Source organism: Capra hircus, chromosome 10 (assembly GCF_001704415.2).
Source record: "Capra hircus breed San Clemente chromosome 10, ASM170441v1, whole genome shotgun sequence".
Classification (NCBI taxonomy): Eukaryota; Metazoa; Chordata; class Mammalia; order Artiodactyla; family Bovidae; genus Capra; species Capra hircus.
The window spans coordinates 59,356,407-59,373,084 of NC_030817.1; the positions used below are offsets into that span (position 1 = coordinate 59,356,407).

A 16,678-nucleotide genomic window follows, 5' to 3' on the forward strand; every position below is an offset into this window, starting at 1 on the left:
CTAGATGAAACAAGGAAAAAAAAACTTTTAAAAATCTTGCTTTATCACATAGTTGATTTACAATGTTAATTTCTGCTGTAGAGCAAAGAGATTCAGTTATACATACACACATATATGTTACATATGTGTATATATTCTTTTTCATTATGGTTTATCACAGGATATTTAATATAGTTCATGTGCTATACTTAGGACCTTGTTGTGTATCCATCCTATATATATTAGTTTGCATCTGTTAATCCCAAACTCCCACTCCTTCCCTCATCCACCCTCCTCCCCCTTAGCAACCACTAGTCTGTTCTCTATGCCTGTGAGGTTGTTTCTGTTTCACAGATATGTTCATTTGTGTCTTATTTTAGGTTCCACATATAAATGATATTATATGGTATTTGTCTTTCTCTTTCTGACTTACTTCACTTAGTATGATAATCCCTAGGTCCATTCATGTTGCTGCAAATGGCATATTTCCTTCTGGGAAAAAAAACAAAAAACAAAAAACTCTTTATTCACACCTTCTAGGACTGTTGGCTGTTTTAGTCCCCAGTGAACATACTCTCTTATTTATAACATGACATTTATGTAAGGATTCTGGTAACAGGTTAGTCTTCCCATAACAGGCAGTACGTATGTTGTATAATTATTACTGGACTGAACAGCCATGCATAAAGTAGATGAGTGTGTGTGTGTGTGTGTGTGTGTGTGTGCGCGCGCGCGCGCATGTTTGCACAAGACTATTAAAGAGTGGGGAGAGAGGAGCATGAACCTCTCCTTTTTCTTATTCTCCAGTTCCATGTGTTGAGGGAATAGCATTTGGTTTATAAAATAAAGCTGATCTGCATAAAACAAACAAACCCCAAACTTTATTTTCAGTTACCTGTCAATTCATATTGAGTTGTAAGAAATAATACAGAGAGGTTCCTTATAGACCTTTTCCCCAATTCTCCCCAAAGATAACATTTTGCATAATTGTAATATAATGTCACAACCTGCAAAATGACATCCAAACAATCCTAGGGCTTTATTCAAATGCCACCAGTTTTATGCTCACTTTTTCCTGTGAGTGTATATTTAGTTCTGTGCAATTTTGTCACAAATGTGATCTGGTTTTGAAGCCTAGCTTTGCCAACTAGCTGTGTGGTCCTGAGCAAGCTCCTTAACTTCTCTGAGGCCTGGTTTCCTCATTTGCAAATGGATGGAATAAGATTTGGCTCCTAAAGGTGCTGTGAGGATTCGATAAAATCATTCCTGTCAAGTTTCCAGCAGACTTGATTCTCAGAAAATGCTAGTTTCTTCCTGTCTACCCCTTGTTCCTTCAGTAGCAAGGGAACATTCTCTAGTTTCCAGCTGAAATAACCAAGCTGGTGGGTTATGCTAAATCAGGCGGCTCCTTCTTCAAGAGCAACGCATTGAACTCTGCAGCCCTGAGAGAAAAGTGGTGTCACCTCCGGCCCACGGCCCAGAGTCGGGTCTGCCTCCAGATCAGAAGTGTAGAGACGCGGGAAGTGAGAAGCTGAGACTCTGGGGGACCCGGTGGAGTAAGGGGAGGAGGAGGAGGGGGTAAATACCGCGCAGTCACAGGCCTGAGGATTTGCGACTCCAAGGAGTTTCCCTCCGGTGTGGCTAGTGGCAGAGGGCTGGATGTAGCCACAGAAGGACATGGTGGGCAGGTGCGGAAGCCAGTCTAGACTGGTAGAAGGGTCGCACTCACTGGATAGGGTTCAGGGTCAAGCCTGGAGCTCTTCAGCCTCCGAGGACCCTCTTCCAATGACCGCCAATGGGCGCTCGAGGGCCGAGAGATCCAAGGCCGCCTGGGGCAAAAGAGGCACCTGAATCCCCATCTCACGGTGCCACGGGCTGGAGGCGGGCCCTTTCCCCGACCCGGAGACTTTGCTGGCCGGGTGTCCTCGGCACGGAGGGGTGTGTGCACGAGTTTCTGGAAGGAAGGAAGGGGCAGAGGGTCGACTTCAGGTCGCCGACCTCCCCCACACCCTCCCCCTCCTCGGACTTTCCGAGTTCACATCTCCGCGGCGACCGCCCCAGCGATCGGGACCGAGCTCCTCCCGGCTTCGGCCGCACGAGGAGCGGTCCCGGTGGAGGAGGGTGGGGGGCTGACTCCGAGAGGGCCCGGGCGGCGCCCAGCGCTCCTCCCTCAGCGGCCCCAGCTGCGCGGGCCGCGGAGGAGGAGTCGCGCCCGGGCCGGCGTCGCCCTGGCTCCTCCTCCCCGCGCGGGCCTGGCCCTTCCTCCCCGCCGTCCAAGGCTTCGGGTGGCCGCCGCAGAGCCCGGAGCCGAGCGCGCTGGGTGCGGCCGTCCAGCTGCCACCGCCGCCTCCGAGTCCCGAGCGCCCCCGCGGCCATGGCACCCGCGGCGGCGCCGGGCGCCTGAGCTCCGGGACGCGGTGAGCGCGCAGCCGGCTCCCGGGGACCCCGGTCCCGCGGCCTGGGGGTGCTTGGAGGCCTCGTGCTGCCCCCGCGCCGTCGGCGGGGCCCTGCGCGCCCGGGCAGCCCCGGCGTCGGGACGGGCTGGGGATCCTCCTCCAGGGCTGCGGCCGGGTGGTGGCTGTCGGCAGCGAGGAAGCGGGTGGCCCGGCGGCCGGCTCGGACCTGGGCGTTAGCGGAGAACCGGGCGGGGAGGGGGCGGCGTGGGAGGCTGAGGAGGGGCCGGAGCGCGGGCGGCGGGGGCGGGTCGGCGGGCGAGGAGGATGCGCGCCGCAGTCCCCGGGAGCCCCGCTTTTGTGAGTGCTGGCCCCTTACATATGGAAATGACGCTCGCGCTGGTCCCCATTCGCGTCCTTTTGAAGGACGCCCGCCCGGAACCCCGGCGCCGGCTGCGAAGTATTGTCCGGCTTCTGGAGCCCTAACAAAGCGTCCCTCCCCGCTTTGCAGAGCACTGGAGGCAGCGGCCGGCTGTGCGAGCGCAACGGAGAGGCCGACAGAAGGTAAGCGAGGACGGCGGGGGCCGAGGGAGCTGCTGCTTCGAGGCACAATGGGGTGCCCGAGGTGTCCGGGGGTAGCGATAGGCAGGCGGGTCGGGGGCGCATCTGCATCACGAGTTGCGGGGCACCTGGGCGGCGCACCCGCGCTCCGCCCTCGCCTCGCCCTGCGCCGGCACCGCAGCTCAGCCGGGGCTGGGCACCTCCGTACCCCGCAGGGCCCCCGCCCGCACCGCCGGCTGAAAGCGGCTACTGTGTGCAGGTCCAGGACCGGACTTGCATCCTGGAGGGAGCAGAAAGGGTGGTGGTTCTGTTGCCTTGTGCCACCCAGGCAGCACTGTGACTGAGAAATTGAAGGGAAACCTGCCTGGGGGACCCCGAGGTGTTAGTCTGGCCTGAGTCGCAGAGAGCTGTTTAGTAAAGTGGGAATTTTAGAAGGTGTGGGTGATCAGTGCATAGAGAAAGTCTTCCCCGTGCGACTGCTAAGAAAACGGGGAGAACAAAATGACGCTCGGTTTATTGCCTGAACCCCTTGACCGCCAGACCCACGGAATGAAGTGTGGAGTGTAGCCGGAGAAGCTTCCAGGGTTCCAGAGGGTGGGCTTCTGCAGCTACCAAACCGGTCCCTGACAAAAGGACAAGGCTAATGGAGACAGTTTACTGCTGAAAGCTCTTTCTGTGAAGTTGAAAGAGACAGAGATAGGAAGGGGCGATTTCCCAGCCTCAACCCTGACAAACCCAAGCTTAAGTGTAAATGAAATGGGAGCTGGAAAGATTGTGCTACTGTGTACCTTGTTTCAAGACAGCTTAGCTATTATGTGATCTTTACTTGACTGGGGCAGATCCCTTCCTGGTATTGAGGGACTCCAGACATAAGCTTGTCATAGAAATTAACTCCTGGATTATTGAAATCAAAATGAATCACCGTCACTGTCTGTTGTGACTGAGGTGATAGCTTTTTTAGGATTAGAATCCCAATAAAGTCCACAGAGGCACTCAGGCTAAGCTTCTGAAACCAGGGAGGGTTCTCAATCCAGACCCCTAAAATATATTAACATAAATTTATATGTTTACTTGTTTCCTGAGGCTTGACAGTCTGCAAGGACATGTTTGTTTGTTTCAGTGTCAGTTTAATTTTGAGTCTTCTTTGGTGGCTAGTGTGTTGGTAATTGACCTGAAATATTGGCAGGTTTTGCTCTGGAGTTGAAGAGGGCTGTGAAAATTCCCAGACTGTTTGTAACAGTGACATGACAGACTGGCTGACAAAACCGTTTATCGTGGTCTCCTCAGCTGTTGTCAGTGTCCTCAGAGAGGTGAAGTGAACTGCTGGGGAGTTTCTTGGCAGATTTGTTTATTTTCAGCTGGTTTCTAGTGATTCCTTAGAGGAAAGCATTCTGAATTGCAGTGTAGATAAAGGGTAGGCGTTTACAGATGTTCCAGATGGGTTGGACATCAGCACAGGTATTGCCAAGGCAGGAAGAGGCTTTATGGGGGCCATTACAGGCATGATCTTTGCAGTCAAATGTCAGAATCAGTCATTTTTATAGGCACTTGCTCAGAATGCCATGGGTGTCTTTTTTCTTGTTCTTTTTTCATTTTAGATATGTGATGAGCCTTAATATCAAAACATGTTAACTGTCACAGAGGTGGAGAATAGGGCTCCAATGAATTTTGAACAGCCAGTCTTAATAGGCAACATTTTTATCATAAGTCAAATGTTGTTCAAATAAATTGTTTTAAATGTCACTGCAAATGACTTTCTAAACTAACATTTCACCAATCTTGATGCTTCTGTTTTACATTGATAATGAAAACACATTTTATCAGTCTTATATTGATAAAGGGTTGGCATATTTAGAGCATTTTAGAATGATTCAAACAGCCTGCAGCCTTTTCAGGAGGTTTATTTTTATAGATGTCAATTCATTTGTAAGCCAATAAATTATGTCATTTGAATTCTGGCTATTGAACTTACATCTGTTGGGCAGGGGCTTGTGGAGAGATTTACTGAAGCTTGCAAGAAGATATTTTTGTCCTATTCACAAATAAAATATAAATTTGAAAGATGGGAATATGCTAGTGAGCAACTTTATTTGAAATCATGACACTTTTATCACAGTGCATATCAGCAATTAACCATTTGTTCAAGCTTTTAGATGGAAAAATTATAAACTGTTTATGATGTAATGCTCACTTAAAAAACAAAGCTAGGAAAATATTGTTTATAGATATGAGAAGACAAGAACAAAATGAGGCTATACTCCAGGGAGCGGTAGTCAGAGCTGCAGACATTCTAAATTAAGTAAAAGTGGCTCAAGGAGTGAAAGTTGTTACAAGCTATCTCTTTTAGGAGAGTAACAAACATGAACCTCTGTTTTCTACTTCTGAAATTACAGGTTATTGAAGCTACCCTGTGCCAGGCTAATGATTTTATTCTTCCAGCCATCCTGAGTTAAGACTTGATTGGGTAATCTACCTAGCTATTAGGTTTAACAAAAGCTTGGGTTTGTTACATCATTTCAGGAAAGTAAAATACTAAAGCCTGTTATGTTTTAGAATAAATGCTAGTGGGATATCCTTAGTTAAAATTTTTTTAATTGTAGTTAGCAACGTTTGTTATTTTCTTTCAAATTTAATGTGATTTTTTCCACTGCGTGGTGACATTTAAGTTTTTGTGTTATATTTTTACATTCCGATTTTATTCTTGCTGATACTCTTGTGCCTTTAGTATCCAGCTAGAAGTGAGGTGCCATCGGAGCTGAGAGGAGACTCTCTGACAGTAATAGGTTTGATGAGCAGCAGTTTTTGGCAGAAATATTCTATATCAACACATAAATGGGGGATGGGGTGCATTGCTTTTCTGTTAAGCTTCTGCTAAGCTTAAATTTATTCTTGTCACTGTGTCATTTTATGCTGAAATTGGTCCAAAATAAAAATCTTTGCAACAAATTAAAGTGTTTGCAGAAAAGAGTGAAGAAAAAGAAACATTCTAGTTTGACCATTGGTATCATGAGGCTCTGAAGTGGCAAACAGTGAAAGCAAAAGGCATGAATTAAAAGCTTAGCCAAAGCAGAGCTGGTCTATGTTCATCACTTTAGTTATAAAATAACTAAATTAGTCACTTAGTGGTCACTGCCTGGGCTATGGACCCCCAACAGCTATGTCTGAACACAGATCCAAAAGCATCTATTATGATACTCAGGGAAAGCTGCTGAGCCAAGAGGGCCATCCAGACATTCCTTGTAGCTGTTCAGCTGCTGAACCATCTGGAGGCGAAATAAAAGGCCTGGGCTAGGGACTCTGGCATTGTGCTCATTTATTATTTGGTTTTCTCTTGCCAGACTTTGTCCCCTTTTCACTCCTTTTGGCCAGAGCAGACGTTCCCTTCAGCTGGTCTGCCATTCTTACAAGCTCCTTTCTATACCTTGGATGCTGGAAAGTTCACAAGTTCACGGCTCTACTTCATGCTGGCCTTATATTAGGGACTTCATTGTCCCACCTGCACCTCCACCTCACTCTTTTTCTATCCCAGATGACACTGTGATTTCATCAGCTGGGGTTGCCGAGGGGAGCACAGTGACAGCGGTTGCTGATGGACATCCCTGTCAGGGACAGCACATCCTGGCGGCCTTGTTTTGAGTTATTTGGAAGGAAAATGCTCTGAATCATTCTCATTTTGGGTGGTTGTTGGGTGGTAAATGTTATGATTAATGGCTTGGTGCATCTGCCTCCTATTTAACCATCCCTGGTTAGAATTCCAAAATATTACCCACACTGGCTGTTTAATTTAAAGGTGTCATAAGGTTTCTGGCAATTTGATTGAAAAAGTATACGGTAGAGGTCCAGGCTTGTGGCAGACTTTATAAAACTGAAATTGTCCTTGGAAATTTGAGGGATGATATATTAATCAAAACCCAACTTCTTCATCTCTAAGTGAGATCCCTGTCACTGGTGAGTGTCAGCTGGGCTCTCACTCTGGAAAGCATTGAATTGCACAGATTAGACATGCTTAAGTGTTAACAATTATCTGTTTCTGGACTATGCCCGTTATTGAAGACACAGTGAACATTTTGTGTAAAAATGTATTTCTTCTTTGCCATAAATCCCAAAGCTACTTTAGAAAATAGAGAATGCTTAGTCTGTGCATCCTTAGAGCCTCATGGGCTATGTGGTTGGTGGTGTTCAGTCGCTAAATTGTGCATGACTCTCTGTGACCCCTTGGACTGCAGTATGCCAGGCTTCACTATCTCCCAGAGTTTGCTCAGATTCATATCCATTGAGTTGGTGATGCTGTCTAACCCATAGTTATTCAATAAATGAATCAAAGGATGTAGGGAGGAAGGCACCCCATTCCTCCCCATTCCAATTTGGAGGAGTTTGTGGCCACCAGGTATTAAATGATGGTTTCTGGTGCTTCGTACGATACAGCTGGTTAATACATAAAAGTGGAGATGAGAGATTTGTCAATGATACCGTTCCAGAGGTCCCATTCATGTGTTCTGTGTGCATGTTTAAGGTTGACAGTATAATTTAAAGTCATACCAGAGTTCAAGTCCCGGGCCCATGGCCATTTTTAATGTTAAATCATTGGACAAGTAGCTTGACTTTGCCAGGCCCCAGTTTCTACGTATTAAATGGGAATATGATATCTACTTTAAAGAATTAGGAGGCTTTAAATGAGATAATTTTTGTGAAGTACTCAGCATGGGACAGACTTACAGTAAATTCTCAGAAGTTAAAAAGAAAAACAAAAAATCTTCTGAGCTCTCAACTATAGTTCAGCCTTTCTGCTTTTGTTTGACATTAAATTTATCAATAATCTGCCTTTGAAAATCGAGGAAGCCCTGAACATTGCCTACTGCTGTTACCATTTAGTAATATGATATTGCTTATACGCATAATACATCCCCCCACCTGTTCTTGCTTTCTAGGGTATTCCACAGCTCCTGTTTTGATTTTTGGAAGGCAGGACTATGGCCGGTTGATGTATATAAGTTACCCCTCTTCAGTTTACCTCTCCTTTGTAAATTGCAGGTATTTTCTTGGTTGTTTTCTCAATTAACTTCTTGTAGCTATTTCCTCTGGGATTAGCTGCTCTTGCTTGCTGTATTTAACACTCAAAACAACCTTCCAGCTTGGTATTATTATTCTCATTCTCTAGACAAGGGAACTTGGGAAAGTATTTTAAACAGATTTTCCTCCAAAATCATACCCTGTAACAACAACAGAATGCAGCTGAAGTTTGTGAATCCTTAATTACTAACTTGTAGAATCAAACTTAAGATGGTCTCCATGGCACAGTTTGACAGTGAGTGTTCGCCTTCAACTTATGCTTGGTTATGTCTTCTTGTGGAAGAAGTAGGTGTTTCAAAGTCTTCATAGGCTCATTTCTGTAATGTTCGTTCAGGGTAAGTTTCCTTGCAGGGTATCTCATATACTAACTGCATGACGTTTACTGAGTTCCTGGTTTGAAGAATAGACTGTACTAAGCATTGGGAAGCTGGAAAAGAAACTGAAATCATGGACCTTGCTGTTAAAGAAAATTCTGCCAAATGAGGAGAAAAATAGTTCTTGCACATGAAATAACTGATGAACATTTGGGGAATAATATCAACCAGTGAAAACGCCTTTTGTGCCAGAAGAGTACTGACAACTTGTCACCATATGTAACATCTTTTGGACGTTTCCATATGATCATTTGTTCTGCAGGGGTGGGGCTGTTTTTGCTGTTAAGTCAAAAGACTGTTTTACTGAGCATAGTTCTTGGGAAGGAGGGAGATGAAATAAAGAGATAAAAAAGGAAAATTGCTATGAGATGAAAGGTTTGAATTAGTGAAAATCCCATGACCTTGTAAAGAGCAGGATGTGATAGTTTATCAGGTTCAAAGCCATGAATAAGATTGAGACTTCTTAGTACATCGTGAGGTGTTTTTTCTTTTTAAATTGAAGTACAAATGAATATATTTACAAAACAGAAACAGACTCACAGACTAGAAAACAAATATGGTTACAGTTGCCAATGGGTGAATAAACTCAGATACACATAACTGTTGTGACTTTTATGGTCCTCTTTCATTGGTTTAGATGGACAAGTTTCTACCCCTTAAAAGTAACTTTTAAAAGGGGAAGTGTTAGAGTTCTTTCACTTTTGTGTTTTAAAAAAATATGCAAAATCAGGAAGAAGCAGAATAGTCTAACTTTTATGAAGTTGATCAAATTCTAGCCTAGGGACTCCCCTGGCAGTTCAGTGGTTAAGACTCCACACTTCCACTGCAGGGCTCTTGGGTTTGATCCCTGCTTGGGGAACTGAGATCCCATGTGCCATGGGAACTAGCCCCTCGACTATAGAAAGCAGCACCTAAAAAAAAAAAAAAAAAAGTGTATCTTGCCAATATAATTTTTCCTGGGATTAAAAAAAGATGGCCAAAAAATTAAAAATAAATAAAATTTTAAAAATTCTAGCCCAGGGGACTGTAAAACTCAGAGACTAAGTCTGAGAGCTGTGATAACCTTGAAAATCCCAGAGCATCTTGGCGATTCTCAACAGATCTTAGCTGATGATGAGGTGGGCAGACGCTAAGTGAATTTCATTAGCCAAGCCTTGGCATTGTCCAATTTCCTAACTTTTGTGCTCAGTTGCTCAGTTGTATCCAACTCTTTTGCAGCCCGATGGACTGTAGTCTGCAAGGCTCCTCTGTGCCAGGCAAGAATACTGGAGTGGGTTATAGCTTTGCCTAACACCTTGGTTGTTCCTTTCTGGTGTTTTGATGTTTATGTCACACTCTTATGTTATTTTGTAAACATTTACGTGGTGATTAGTTAAGCCAACAGACCAATCCTGGGAAGGCAGCCAGAGCTAGCAGCACCATAATAGAGAAACTGATAATTAGGAGAGGAGACCTTGGAGACCAGGAGCCTGGAGCAGAACATTACCTCTATCCCTGTAATGAGCAGCCTAGCTGTTCGATCCATCTTCTGAGTTCACTCAGTTCTGCTGAGAGCCTTGGGATGGTTGTTCGCTCTGTATTAGCTTGTCATGTTTTGAACAGTCGTCTGAGGAAAGAAGGCAACCCAGCCTAGAGCAGCACTGATGTGTTCTAGAAGGCTTGTTTATTTTCAGGTCTGGCTGTGTGCAACATCTTAATGTGTGTGGTCCCCGTGATTATAAAGATCTGCCCTATAACATCGCCTCTAAGTTACAGTTTTCTGATCCAGGACTTGGTTTACTTAAATGTGTGCTTTTAAAAGTAGAATATTGGTGTGCCACGGGCTAGCAGAGTAGAAATGGAGGGTCACTGGGGAGTGAGTGCAGAGCTTCAGTCATGCAAGATGGAAAAGTTCTAGAGAGCTGCTGTATAGCAGTGCATATATAGTGAACATTACAATACCGCACACCCAAAATTCTGTTAACAGAGTGGCCATGTTATCTTTTTTATCCCAAGAAAAATTGTATTGGCAAGATAAATACTTTATTTATCTATTTTTTAGGGTGCTGCTTTTAATAGTCAAGGGACTAATGCTGCAAGCCGTGTTTGAGATGGCTGAGGTCACCCTCTCAAGGGTATATATGTCTGTCATGCTTGGCTTCCATTGCATCATGGTGAAGGTACCTTCAGATGCAAATGTTTCAGACTTTCATTGGAAATCCCAACACAATAGAAGCGAATGATTATGCAAGCAAAAAACCAAATTTCGTTCTTCAACTGGAAGGGACCTAGACTTTTACGATATGTATTTTAACAAAAATGATTCTGAGAGTTATTGATAACTCTGTGTTTTCATGAGTCCTGTGAAAGATGGGAAAATGGAAAGGCTGGGATTGGGGTGGGTCAGAGAGATGGAAGACCTCTTCACCAGGAGTACAGAGGTTCAGTGGTCTAGATTGTAGAGGGTCCCAAGATTCTGCATGATTCACAAGTGGTCTGTGGTTCTTTCGAATCTCACTGTCTTTCTAAAAGGCTGAAGTGGTGTTTTCCTCTTTCTCTAGGCAACTAGGCCTTACCTAAAGCTCCCTGGGGCTAAAGCAAGCTTCAGGGAATACTCTTCCTGTCACACCACACATAATTGCAGCAGTGAAGTTAATTGAGTTGCCATTTTTGAGCAACTCATGTAAGAGGCATTTGGTCTCGTGTAAAGAGGGGTGGTTTTGTATCAGACATGTTCACCCAGTGCCTCTTTGCTGCATCCCTCCAGTCTGACTACAAAGAGGGGCAGCTAGGCTGGACGGAGAGAAATGAAACAGTTTGGCAGATTGCAACATCTGGCAGGTCTTCTGGAGCTTGCTGTATTGCGTGGATGCTCTGGTCCTGCTGTCTGTTGTCATTAACAATCACTGCATTTGGAAGGGCTGGATGGCAGGAGTGGCTTTTCACCTTCTCTGAGTCCTGACCACTCTGTCTTGAGTTTGACACACTGGCTGCCTGCCTGAGGCTGGGCAGGAGAGAAAGGCGCCTTTCTGCCCAGGAGACTCCTTCCTTCTGGTGACCCCGTCAGGACCCGACGTTGTGGATATGCACCTGGTGTGAGTGTGTGCGGGAGCTCCCCTGGGCTGGACTGGGTCCTGGAGGCCCAAAGGCTTCACTGGGAGGTGTGCAGTGTTACCTCCCTCCCCCGCTGACCCTCACAAGGCCCCGATCGACCAAAACGAGGGGCCCAGGACACACCCAGCGTTCCCAAGGGACTGGCAAGCGTGGGGGCGGCATGCAAGGGGCGGCAGGACTCCAGCGCTGCCATAACCAGGCCTTGTCTATGTCCCACACAGGTGAGTGCTGCGGGCGATGGGATGGATGAGGCAGAGCAGGACCAGCATGAGGCCCGACTCAAGGAGCTGTTTGACAGTTTTGACACGACGGGCACCGGGTCCCTGGGACAGGAGGAACTCACCGACCTCTGCCACATGTTGAGCTTGGAGGAGGTGGCCCCAGTGCTGCAGGAGACGCTGCTTCAGGACAACCTCCTGGGCCGGGTAAGGCCCGCAGAGAGGCGGGCGGTGGGAAGTGGGTGCGGTTTCTGTGCTGTGGGGTTGGGGGAGGGTGGAGCAAACCACAGGCGCTGCAACTTGTTTCTAACATTCTAGCCTTGTGTGCTGTTAGCTGTTAACCTGATGAACAGTGGGGGGCGGGAGGTGGGATGTAATGGAAGCAACACAGCAGTGCAGTTTGCTGCGGTGACCAGGGCCTGCTTTAATCTGTGCTCTGGAGTGAAAGTGTACACTGAGCATCTTAGACGAGAAGAGAAAAAGGTACCGAGGATGTTTTCCAACTCTTTGCGGTGCATTTTATGGACTCCACGCTCATCAAGGGAGGAGGCTGAGATTTCCACTGAAGTGAAGGAACTTACAGTGAGAAAACTGCCTTCCCAGGAAGAGCAGCTCACTAGGACGTTTATAAACTATAAACATAAAGCTATTTCTTGTGAGGACTGTTTGTAGGATAAAGTATTAATTAAACCTTTCACCCAGGAAATAAGACAGGAGGGTAAATAAATACTGTGCAGATTCATTTAAAACCCAGCATGACTTGCTTCCAGCAGCGATGTGCATGTGTGCTGATGTGAAGTTTTACCTATGAAAACAAACAGTCATGTTCTCCCTGTAGATCAGGTCACAGAGATGAGTAAGAGGTGAAAGCGGTTCCTCTTGCTGTTAGTGGGAAGGATGTCATGACCTGCTAGTGTCTTCAATTCTCATAACTAAAATTGAAAGCATCATTTGTTTGGCTTTGGGTTGAATCTTGCAGTTGGTTTTTTGAATGGATGAGAAGGAAAAATGGGCAGTACTTTTCGAGCTCTGTTGCTGCCATTGCCAACACTTTGTAGATGTTTGTTTTTATCACAGGGTGTAAATCGAGGAAGCAACTGTGAAGCTCAGCTTTATTCTAGTGACCAAACTTCCTTTTCTTCGTTTCATTTTCGCTGTCTCTTAACTGAAACATTGGGCAGGTGACCTCAGACACAGGGCAGTGTACTGGCACTCTGTGATGGGAAATAGGAGTGATGAGCATCCTGAAGTTAATGTACAGGGGATGATGTTCTTGGGGGCTTGGCACCATGAAGGTGGCATCTAACAGGACTCCTACTTAAAGAAAGTATGAGATTTTTGCAAAAATGAAACCATTTTTGGTAACTTTGGGGGAGGATTAGCTGCTTATAAATACATGTGATCCTTAAAAAAAAAAAGGCAAAAATCTTGCTTTGAAAGCAACCAAAATGGGAGCGTTGAGAATTAAACCACTTGCTCCTCATCGTGTAAGGCATTCAACTGTTTTCTTGTTCCTTCTCCATCTCAGACACTATCGGAAGCCCACAGAATCTCATTTCCCGCTGTGGTCCTTTGGGATCTGAGTCCTTTCGGTATCTGAGGGATAGTATCAAGCTTATTAAAACCAGAGAAGACAGAATATGACTTCGGGTTTCCTTGAGAGCCAGTGAAACACAGAACCCTCTGCTGTAAATAGATTGCCCCTTGGCAGCAGACTGACAGCCCACTCTCCAGGTGTTGTGCATCTTTGCCCTCATTGGGCAGACTAACACAGTGGACCAGTTATTGATTGATTCGTTAACAACTTGACACTGCCAACCCACTTTTAAATTTGCTCTTGGCTTGTGAATAATGAATACCTAAGTGGTCTATAGCGTGATATTTACTTATCCAGTGATAAAAGTTAAATAGATGTATGCATATTGATTTCATGGGGAAGGTCCCTGGTGGTTGTCTTGAGAGCAGAGTTGGCATGAATTAATGCACTACTGTTAAATTTGCATTTTTTATGAAACTGAATTATTCTCAGATGATCACATAAACTGCGCCATATGCTGTTAAGATACTCTATATGGTCTACAATTTTAAATTGTAAGGAAAAAAATTCCTTCGACTTCACTGGAGAATTCTAAGTTCTACCACCATGATATATTAAATATGGATCATAAGTTGTAGAATTATAAAATTATAAATTGTTTCTAATGCCAGCATCTTCCCTCTCTTTAGATGGTATTTATAGAAAAATATGTCAGAGTTAGCAGTTTGGCTTAATAAAAAGGGAGCAAGAATAATAGCATGACAAACCTAAGTATATTCATCTACTCACTAATTTGACAAATATGTATTATATGTGTCCCATATGTCAGCATGCTAATGGCCTTTTGGTATGGGTGCAACTTATGTTTATTGTAAACTTTTCCATTAAATTGGCTTTTGAGTACATTAATATCCATCAGCTTCCTGCATGCTTGTGGTTTTAATTTTGTCTTTTATATCATAACAAATATAATTTCTTTTTTAAAGAACTGATACATTTATTCCCTTTTTTTTTTTTTTTTTTTTGGCTGCACTGCCTGACTTGCAGGATCTTAGTATCCTGATCAGGGATTGAACCCAGGCTCTTGACAGTGAAAGTGCAGAGTCCTCCCCACTGAATTGCCAGAGAATTCCAAGTATAATTTTTAAACAAAACAAAATAAATAAGTTTTACCTCCTTTGGAATTAGGCTGAATTAATCTTTTTTTCTTGAAAAAGAAATATGGTAAAAAGCATTTCCCCCTTCACCTAAGAATATGAATATTATCTGTTTATTTTTTATCTTAAGATCCATCTTTTGTAGCTTTTTATTCTTTTCTTTTTTTAATCCTACTGTTTCTTTTGACAGTTATTAAGGAAACTAACTTAAATCAACTTGCCATTTTTATATATTTTATTAATTGGCCCTCAGATTGCCTTCTTTGCTCTTGCAAAGACTTGAAGTCATATTCCCCTGACCAGGGTGGGTGGGCTTCACAGGTGGCGCTTGTGGTAAAGGATCTGCCTGCCAATCCAGGAGACCCAAGAGACATAGGTTCAATCCCTGGGTTGGGAATATCCCCAGGAGGAGTGGCAACCCACTCCAGTATTCTTGCCTGGAGAATCCCATGGACGGAGGAGCCTGGCAGGCTATGGTCTGTAAGGTCACAAAGAGTCATTCATGACTGAAGCAACTTAGCCTGCACGCACTTGGTAGTTATCTTGTAAGTGTTTGAAATGCCCAGAGATTGTGGATCACTGATTTAAAGGAAAGAGGACATTGCTGGTAGGTGTTTCCTACTAGATTATCAAAAGAGCTCTACTTGTATCTTTGTTATCAGGTAAGCACCGGTCAGGCGGGTCAGACCCCTCAAGATACTGGGAACTTACAGACTGATTAGGTAACATTCCTGGTAGGTGAATAATAGTACTGGGGGTAAGTGCTACAAACATTTGAGAAAGAGAACCATATTAGCTCACTTATTAAACCAAGTTTTCATCTAAGCAGTTGACTCTAGTTGTAGGTGCTTCCTGTTTATTGTCTTTTAAATGAAGAGCTTCCACGTACCTCTCTACCTCCTTTATTAGAAATCAGAACATAAAGATGATAATTTACCTTGCTTTTGTTGAAGCCTTTAGTTAGTTCCAGTTTTAAAAATACATTTTCTTTTCCTCATGGAACATTTTAACTTTGAGACAAAGCTGCCTCCTGAGTTGCCCTGATGTCCTCTTTAATATGAATCTGGATGATAAAGAATTAACATCTCACATCCTTGACACTCTCTAGAATCAGAACAAACCATATGGTAGCAGAACTTACCCCTGGTTTCCAAAGAGGACCAAACGTATGTGGACTTCGGTCATCAAAGGCACTTTGGAATTTTTGTATTAAAATTTGAGAACTGTACAAATATATAATTCCACCCAGTTTCCCCACTTTTCATTTTCAAGTGCTTGGAGTTCTTTTATAAATATCATGTTTAATTTTATATGGTGATCTGCTGGTTTGTTTGTTCCCACTTCATTAAGCTTTTTAAGATTTCTTTCACTGGGGGCGGCAGAGGATGAGATGGTTAGATAGCATCACCGACTCAACAGACACGAATTTGAGCAAACTCCAGGAGATAGTGAAGGATGGAGGACTTTGGCATGCTGCAGTCCATGGGGTTGCAAACAGTCAGACACAACTTAGTGACTGAACAACGAGAACAATACACGTTTTAACCATTTGAAAAGTGGATCAGAAGTACAGCAGTACTTTCTGGTGGTGATAATTTATACTTCTGAGGGACATTTTCTGGTTCTATTTTGGTCTTGTGACTCTATGTCTATCACTCCATTCCTTTACAACCATGTCATCTGGGGTTGATTTGAACTCCTAAGGATCTATAATTCACATTTATAGACAAGAAGACCTGATTAAGAGATTACAAGACTTGCTACTTTTCTTTATTAGTACTTTCTTATCAACCTCACAGCAAAATTGCCTTTGGTATTGTGTACTGTGACCCTCGCGAGGCATTAATCTGGCATAAAGTAAGAGCAAAGGGAAGCCCATTGGAAAGACCTTCCATTCTCAACAAGAGGCAGGAGCAAGTGCTAAATAGCTGTTCTTTTCTACCTGCTCTATTTCAGTAATGACCGTCAGTCTCACCAGAGAAAATAGTGATATGATCAGGAATGGTCATTAGGCTTCTACAGTATTCTGTTTATACTTTTATGAGTAGCTTCTTGTTTGGATGGAGGGGACTGAAAGTTCTTCAGTGTCCAGCACAGATTTTACACTTCAGTGTCCATCTGTATGACAGAGAAACCTAGAACCCAGAACTTGGAAAAAGGATGATGACTTGTCCAAGGTCAGGCAACTCATTTGAAGCAGTGCTGAGAGGGGAACCCAGATTTTCCAGTCCGAGTTTGAATGCATCTCTCCTCAGACTGCACATATACAAATATGGATCTCATTCTCCATTCCCTG

General features: G+C 44.3%; 1 protein-coding gene across 7 annotated transcripts in view; it reads left to right on the forward strand.

Annotated features, from left to right (window-relative positions):
- The window catches only part of NIN (ninein), a 102,556-nt gene continuing 88,140 nt past the window's right edge, over positions 2,263-16,678 (forward strand). For 4 of the 7 annotated variants that reach the window (XM_018054354.1, XM_018054356.1, XM_018054359.1 and 1 more), the window contains exons 1-3: positions 2,264-2,396; positions 2,884-2,936; positions 11,692-11,895. In XM_018054354.1, the coding sequence (XP_017909843.1) occupies positions 11,713-11,895 (183 nt within the window). In that variant the 5' untranslated portion in view covers positions 2,264-2,396; positions 2,884-2,936; positions 11,692-11,712. Of the gene's footprint in view, positions 2,397-2,883; positions 2,937-11,691; positions 11,896-16,678 lie in introns of all 7 variants that reach the window. The other 3 variants (XM_018054355.1, XM_018054357.1, XM_018054358.1) reach the window with 2 other exon arrangements.